This window comes from Priapulus caudatus, unplaced genomic scaffold, assembly GCF_000485595.1.
Source record: "Priapulus caudatus unplaced genomic scaffold, Priapulus_caudatus-5.0.1 Scaffold7, whole genome shotgun sequence".
NCBI lineage: Eukaryota > Metazoa > Priapulida > Priapulimorpha > Priapulimorphida > Priapulidae > Priapulus > Priapulus caudatus.
Window position 1 is genome coordinate 1,024,212 of NW_014577068.1, and position 9,023 is coordinate 1,033,234.

A 9,023-nucleotide genomic window follows, 5' to 3' on the forward strand; every position below is an offset into this window, starting at 1 on the left:
GAGGAGGAGGAGGAGGAGGGAGGAGGAGAGATGAGAGAGGAGTGAGGGGGGGGGTGGCAGGAGGGAGGCCTGAAAGAATGAGCTGTCTGGTACGTAGCATTAGCTACAGTATAGGAGGCCATCGGCCTCTCTGCAACTACAACAACTTGCCAAGCGCTGTAACCACGCAACCATGCAGCCGTGTTGACATGCACGTGTCAACTAGACTGTGGCTGTCAGCACTATGATACACCCTATACTGACTATCTGAAGCGAGCGTGCTAACAAAGGCGCAAGTAGGAATCAGGAACAACCATTTACAATGGGAAACGGGTGATTAGTTTTCATTCCTCGTTACCATTTTGAACGAAGTCATAAACACACGCGAATGCACGCATGTACGCACGAGCGCGCATACTTATTAAAACATCATATTTTGTGATAAAAAATCATCATGTCATGATGATTTTTTAACACAAATTAATACTGAGAACATTATTGATATCTTAAAGGTGGGAACGAAATGTGGCTTTCAATGTTAAGTCATGAAATTACGTACTTAATATGACTGTATACGCTTTTAAGTTTATTTTAGTGCAGAAACTAGGATAACTTAACAAATTAATCAATAAAATATCTAATAAAATAGTCACACCTCAGCTAAACACCAAGCGGTGCCATATATATATATATATATATATATATATTATACATTCTTTGATGCTACCAATTTGTTATACAACGTAGCTAAACAATGACACCATCGGCACTATGACACCATCGGCACCATCGGCACCATCGGCACCATCGTTTGTGATATGATAATGGATATATATCTAGATTGCACATGGAGTGAAAAATCCAATGTGAAGTTCATTTTTAAGTCATTTTACATATCCTTACATATCCTTATTATATTTTAGTATCCTTTTACATATCAGTTGAAACGAAATGCCATGTTTTCCATGCAGTACAGCACTGCAAATAAGATTTGGGTGACATCCTTAATCAGAATTTCAGTAATAATAGGGAAAAAAATATAATGGACACTCTAGATAATTGGTACTAAAGCCTGATACAAAGTAATAAAATCAATATAAAGCAGAATAGACAGCAGAGGCAGTGCTCAACACAGCCGGTCACCCGGTCACCAATGGCGACCAAAACCTCTGCTGGGCGATTAAAAAATACCAAAAACAAAATATTACAGGCCCAAAATGAAATCTTTGGGCAAGTACAATTTCTGTTCGCCGTTAACACAGCGCAAAACAAGTGCTCAGATTTCGATTTATCGCAACATTCGGCGGACACGGCTTTCCTATGTAAAGGGAGATCAGAGCATATAAATCAACGCGCATAGTCACTCAGTGCAATTACTATTGGGCAGCCATTTTTTAATTGAACTGGTAGCGCCGTCTATAGTTTGTGGTCACGCCGTCATGGCACCGCACTAGAGAAACCATGGTGGTGCCTACTGTTCTTCATTTAATTGTAACAATCGATGGTCAGGAACAAACAATGTTCACTTTTTTTCGTTTACCAAAGGACTCTGAAAGGTATGATAATAACTACACAGTTCCACAAAACTATTTGAGAAGTTCATGTTCTATGCCGTGTTACCTGTGACGTGTTTCTGCGACGCCGTGTTACCGGTGCCGACGTATTACCCATGCCGACGTATTACCGGTTAAGCCGTGTTACATGTGAAGCCATGTTACATGTGAAGCCGTGTTACATGTGACGATGTGGTACCTGTCATGCCGTGTTACATGTGACGACGTATTACCAGTGAAGCCATGTTCATGTGACAACGTGTTCCTGCGACGCCGTGTTACCGGTTTAACAACATTTTCTTTATTCAGGTAAAGAAGGCCACCGGCCCATATCACCAATACAATACATACAAGTTGCTGGCGCCACATCTATACAAATACTGCATACACAATACATACAAGTATGATGTATCATATTACTATGTGTCATTATGGTTATGATTTATATTTTAACCAAAAAAAGACCAATGGAAAATTGGGCTACCCCTTTTCATTTTGGGCCAGAAGAAATAAATTTCTGGTGGCCCAAAAATTCTTTTTTAACCCGAAGTGTCAAGCACTGAGAGAAAGTTCAAGGGCTGCAAACATTAACGTATGATGATATTTCAAATTCAAATAGAGAAACATACCTTTCGACAATACTCTAGTATGTCTAGCTTTTCTGTCAGACAGTTGGAATTGGCGCTTTTGTCCGGAATCCAATCTCCGTTGCTGATGTTCAAATGCATATTGAGAAAACCACATTTCATTGCAATCTTTGGTTCCAGTGGTCCAGCAGCATCGGCCACGCTGCCTACCAAAGCCTGCAATAACAAGTGAAGTATATAATAGCACAAACAGCACATATGGGAGGACATTTTTTTAATAATTGCACACAGCATACATTTCTAGCAAAATTATTGACTTACTAGCAATTTTATTGAGTGCAGGGATATTACCTTGCGCTATTGCAAACACGTGTGAAATCAGATACATGTATACATGTATATTACATGGCAAACCACGTGCTATGTGCCAGTAAAAAGTGTATAGTAGCTGACTTGACATGGCTTATATTTTGTACATGCTTACACAGTGACACTGGTTAAAAAGAAATCAATACCACTGCTGTAAATTAAATGTATTAGCCATGGGACCAGAACAAAAGGTGTGATATATTAGAGGAGAGCATGATATTGTGTAGCATTAGGTTAGGTCTAGTGAGGCTATAGCTTGTATTACATGACAGCGATAGACCACATTGCTTCCTTCCAAGTATATTACATATTGATTCTAATGCCTAATGAATACTAGTTTCAAAAACTTGCAACATGGCAAAATCAAGCAAGGAAACTACATTACTTGCAATTCTCCAATCAATACATTAGCATTTTCATTACCACTTATACAAAGACCTAAAAACAATAATCGTTGTTTTATCTAGCAGTTTATGTCCTACACAAATCACATGAGACATCTTGAATGCTACCACTTAAAAACTGAGATCTATATCGAGTGTATCCAAGCTGATACTATTTTAAAGCAAGATAGCATTTAAGTAGATATAACCAAGAGCTAATAATACCTCTTAGTATTATTAGCTTTTGATATAACTCATGTGCAATGTGCAGCGAGATCTCATGTAAGAGGGATGCCCAGGCATGTAGCCACTCCCTACAAAATATTGCCTCTCTACTACACTACATAGTAATATTATACACTGTTAGAGCAACAATTTATTGTAATAATTTTAAGCACACTGAATGTTTACTGATTATAAATATAATTCACAGGTATAATGCCGTTAGATGCACCCGCTATATTATAATTGTAAGAATATCAACCTCCAACAAATATAAATTAATATATGTTTTACCTAACCTAACACTAACCCAGCTCTATTTACAAGGTGAACAAAATAAACAAACATATTGCAATTTCCATTTGATCTGGACTTGGAAAACCTGAAACAGTACAAGATAAACAGCTGAAACCGAAATTTATGCTATTCACATGGTCAATTTGCCATTTTAGTCAAACCGAGCTCGCGGCAAATTGCATTATGGGGTTGTCGTCACTCACTTCATCTCAGAAAATAGTGTAACTCAGTAAATAAGAAATGCTTAGTAGCACCCAGTTACTGAGAGTGAGCTATAGGTTTATTCACTCACCTAGGCTTTTACATGTTACACTAGTTGTAGTAATGTTTGAAAACTGAAACAATGATAAGTTTTTGTACACTGAAAGTTTGAAACGGTCTTTTAATGTATGGCAGTATGACCTATATTACTTAGTATTTTTGGAGCTACTGTTGGTTCTATGCCATCATTATGGACTGGGGTGCCAGTACTAGTAGAGTAAAACTGAATGTGACACTTTGAATTCTTTTCACAGACACTAACACCAACTATGGAACATCAGATCACTTTTTGGACAGGCTATAGTAATTTAGTTAGTAACTAAACACAAATTGTATTTACTACTAAAGGCCACCTGTGCCTGGGTGCTCAACGAACGATCAAAATAACAATATAAATTTGCATCGAACTAAAATTGATTTGGCCAACAATTTATATGCAATAATTATGCGTTGGAAACATCAAATGCAGTTGCTTGAACACTGGTGAGTCATACCAATTACCATAATCTGGAATCATCTGTATAGTACAATGTCTAGAATGTATAACTCACACGAAATTCCGATAATTATTTAAAGTGTAGCAGGTGCGTCCAATCACATAAGCAGGGCTCCACACTAACTTTTTTTTCTAGTGGCCCGTTCGGGCCAGTAAAATTATGAATTTTCAATTTTTGATGGCCCGAAAAGCAAAGTTATTGGCACCCCAAAAAAGAGGAAAACATTAAAAACCCATCTTGTTGTGATAAATCCTATATTTTAATTAATTATATGAAGACTGGATAGACCTCTTTATTAATAGATGCACTTACATAAGTCTCAACACAATCTCACATTGAGGGGCATACATTTATCCACATCAAATATTCCCCAGACTAGAGTCTTGTATAATACCATTATTCAAACTTCGCTCATTTCTTCGACATTTTTTTTTGGCAAGACATCAAAGTACAAGTACAAGTACTGTATATTTTCAAGTTAAAATAAAGTCCATGTTTTCTACACACAATTTGAAAGACACCCGTAACACCTGTACAAGACAAGATCATGAGATTATTTTCTTTTAACAAACAGTAAAACACTGGCAAAACACGTACTGGCACTAGCTTTTTGCTGCAGAAATTCTTGTAAGTATTTCAAACAAACACAATCCTTGTATGTGCATCTTGTGCAGCTTGAAAATGAGTCTTCAATATTTACTTTAATAACTTTAAATAAGGGGTACATAGAATATATATACCGCTCGATATCTTTGCAACCGTAAGAGGAAGAAACTTCAAACTTGGTCCACAGTTGCATCTTATGGGGCGAGAGAACCCTATTGATTCTGAGCCACTTACACCCAAGGTCAAGGTCAAGGTCACAGGGTCATTAACTATGGGCGCGTTTGTTTGGGACGAATCCGTCTGAACGAGATCATGTGATCCTGATCCGACCAAACAAACGCAAACTCACTTTCACCGGATCACGTTTCGCTGTGACCTATCACGGGATGGTTCATAACAAAGAACAAGCTGTTATTGGCTGAGGCGCGGGCCGCCATATTGGATCCTGTTCAAATCCGCCTCGCTAGCAGGGTCGGGTTCGGTGGATTGAGATCAAGTGATCCGACCAAACAAACAGTCAGATCAACGAATCCATCGGATCGAGATCCGTGGATCCGACCAAACAAACGCGCCCTACGCAGAGCTGCGTGTGTAATGATATCGATTTATTGAAACTGCGCGCTACAATGCACTGGACCAATGATTAATGCTAACCGTTCCACGAACACAAACAGAAACTAGAACAGAAACGACACGCATTCGCTTTATATGCAGAAGACTCGAATTATGTTTTTACGCGTAAAGTTCTCTCGCATACGAGACCCAAACTACCGTATAGCTTAAGTACCCATACATCGCATCACACCATATTGCAGCAGTCACGCGCATTGTATTGTAACTATTGTTTGCGTATTGTTCTAGCTATCGCGGCTCATGCACACGTACACGTAGTCACGTACACACACGCTGTAGCTACACAAATATACATGCACACATACCGTACGTACGCACGCACGCACAAGATTTTCACGTAAGAAAATTATACTTTTTCTCACATAATCACTTAGAAAGTTTAGTGTTGGGCCACCAAAATTTAGCATTTCTGGAATTCTGCTGGCCCGACGTACAGTTTTACTGGCCCCGGGCCATCGGGCCAGCGCTAGTGTCGAGCCCTGATATAAGGCAGTGGCACCCATAATGCAAGAATATCAATAATATAAAAATAATATAACCCTGTAGTACCATAGTACTAAGTAAGAGTAGGCTCAATTTATGGTTATTTTTTATCGCATGCACTTGGTTAATTTCAATAATAAAGTAATGGGAAATAAATACACAAATAGATATATAGAATCCGAGTATTATGTCCACAGTGGCATTCATGCGTTGAGGCTGTTTGTAGCAGAGGAGTATTTGAGCGGCATTTACAAGGAATTATTATGCAATAAATATTACAGGTAGTGTGTGACAATGATGCACACAACCTACCTAAAACACTATATATAGCCACCTACACATTCCATCTATGCCGCAGCAGAGGAGGAATGGCTTTCATGGTACAGTAAAATGATAAAACAGGTATTAAGTTAGTATTTTTACACAATAACTTCACACCTTTGCACAAATCGAAGACCTTGGGCCTCGCTTCTTGTGGCCAACAGCATAGATCACATCGCCTAAAATCACATCTAACTCTGCAATTTGTGCATAGCTGTGACTGTGAGGCTGTTGTGTAGAATACAAAGTTAATCAATTTTTTTACTCAACTTGACAACCATTTTACAAATTACAGTGAGTAACTACTAACTGAAGCCCTGCCACTTCTACATGAAATCAAGTTTGTCGGAAATCAACAAATGATATTAGGTAAGTTGTGGGGGGATCTAATATACTAACTGAGAGCACATAAATATTACGCTGTGGCTATATGCCCGGCAGCCGGGCACAGTCTTCGATTTCCTAAATGCCTGGCAGTTCCTAACCCTAACCCTAACCGTAACCCTTGTTTACTTGAGATAACGCTGAAAATTAAAAACTGCTGGGCATTTAGGAAATCGAAGACCGTGCCCGGCAGCCATCAGATATATGCCGGCTGCCGGGCATATAGCCACTCTGTAAATATTACTTTGGTAGTAAATGCATTTTATGTTTATTTACCATAATTTCATGATTGAAACGACTCTGTCACTCACGTGCACGTGATTTCTACCTCATAACCTTAAATAAAGATTATTCTTCAAAGTACAAGAGACTATGTAGGGTATGTGATATCGAAGATGGAGAGACAAAGTTGATCAAATACTGAAATAGACAGATCAACAATGCAGCTTGCAGTAGAAAAAGCGGCCCAAGGATAGAGAACATGGGTCCCAGTAGATACAATAATGTAACCCAAACCCAAGAGGATAGGGTTACAAAGCCTCCCTATCCTTTTGTGCGGAGGAATGCCCGAGTGAATCACCGGGCCGGTTGCGGTGGGTCGTTTCAGAGACTAGAACTTCCAAACTGGGTTTATTCTCAACACGAACCTTTCTCCGCTATCTGGGAACTTACTATGTATCGCAATACTCTGTATTAAACTAATATAACTTGTTACAAAATTCGAAGTGACGCGCGGCGAATATACTTGAGCGCCATTTCTGTTGACCTGTTGACGTACGCTATTTCCCAACTGCGCATAAGCACGGCAAACGCAGCGCCTCCGATTGGTCGGTGATCCGCCTCTTCAAACCGAAGTACGTCACAGGTCAACAGAAATGGCGCTCAGTATATTCGCCGCTCGTCACTTCGAATTTTTGTAACAGGTTATATTAGTTTAATACAGAGTAGTTGGATACATAGTAAGTTCCCAGATAGCGGAGAAAGGTTCGTGTTGAGAATAAACCCAGTTTGGAAGTTCTAGTCTCTGAAACGCACCAGCAAACCCGGCCCGAGTGATTCTACTCGGGCATTCCATCCGCACAAAAGGATAGGAGGCTTTGTAACCTATCCTCTTGGGTTTGGGTTACATTTATTGTATCTAGGGTCCCAGTGAAACCAATGTGCCTAACCCTAACCCAACCATTCGTAACCCCCTAACCCTAATCCGAACCCTAACCACTAACCATAACCCTAACCTATTATATTGATATAATATTATATTTATATTGATGTAAATGACATTGGTTTTATTGGGACACATGTTCTCTATCCTTGAACCGAAAAAGCTTGAAATTTACAATTAACCAAAGACTCGAGAGAATTTCAATATTGAATGTCAGAAACAAAGTAGTTAAATTTAAAGGGATCCTTAGAAAATGGCACATGTAGGCCCCCTATGTTGAAAGCAATGATCACACTCAGACGATCGAGTGCTATGAACAGGCTTCATTCAGCAAGAACATTTTGGCCCAAGGATAGAGAACATGGGTCCCAATAAAACCAATGTGCCTAAACCTAACCCTAAGTCCTAACCCTAATTCTAACCCTAACCCTAATCCTAACCCTAACCCTAACCATAACCCTAACCTATTATATTGATATAATATTATATTTATATTGATTTAAATGACATTGGTTTTATTGGGACCCATGTTCTCTATCCTTGAACCAACATTTTTACACATTTTTATACATTTTCGAACAATTTTTCTGCGTAGATTGCACTTCCAGTCTAAGCTAAAGCTCACAGCTGCATGGCGACGTTACTTAAAATTCTACAGATTAGATTAGACCCTAACATATTACATATTTAATGTACATGTCCGGTTACAAACACACACACACACTGCCACTAAAATTTGCGAAGATGGGCCCCTACAACTAGTACAAGTACAACCTAGGCGATGGCACGGACGAAAGCCGAAAGGGAAGAGAAAATTATGTTGCCGTTCTAAATATTAGGTGCGTTTCAACCTACCTCTACGTAGACTCCAGCAACTTGGAATATTAGAAAGGGTATCAACCCAAGCACAAAGATATGGTATAACCACATTTTATGGAAAGTTTAGCTACCAGGATCTTTTGCTGAAAATCATCCGAAACTAGATCGAAGATGTCGTTCTCCTTAGCAAATGCTCCCTTGTTCACATTCTCGCGAATTAACTCGGATGTGACGAGACGACGCGAGAGCTCCGTTCGATGATGTCATTAGTGTTATCGTGAACCCGCGAACATGAAGATGTGAAGTGGGCGAGACGGTGAAAGTTGACATATTTTCCCATTTTTCAGACGGTTATACAAGGTAAATGATAACAAGTTAATGTGTAACGTAAGAGTCGATGAAACGTAAAGTGTTTACTCTGTCGTCAGTCTTTACAGACGTATGTGTCTCTTTAAAAACGATTCCAA

The 9,023-nt window shown here is 39.2% G+C and overlaps 1 protein-coding gene across 1 annotated transcript in view; it reads right to left on the bottom strand.

The window, feature by feature from the left end:
- The window catches only part of LOC106805951 (beta-amyloid-like protein), a 19,813-nt gene extending 11,056 nt beyond the window's left edge, over positions 1-8,757 (bottom strand). Inside the window, exons 1-2 of the mRNA XM_014807749.1 lie at positions 8,593-8,757; positions 2,162-2,335 (exon numbers count right to left, since the gene is read on the bottom strand). Coding sequence (XP_014663235.1) covers positions 2,162-2,335; positions 8,593-8,667 — 249 coding nt within the window. The 5' untranslated portion in view covers positions 8,668-8,757. The remainder of the gene's footprint in view (positions 1-2,161; positions 2,336-8,592) is intronic.
- Positions 8,758-9,023: the final 266 nt, after the last annotated feature.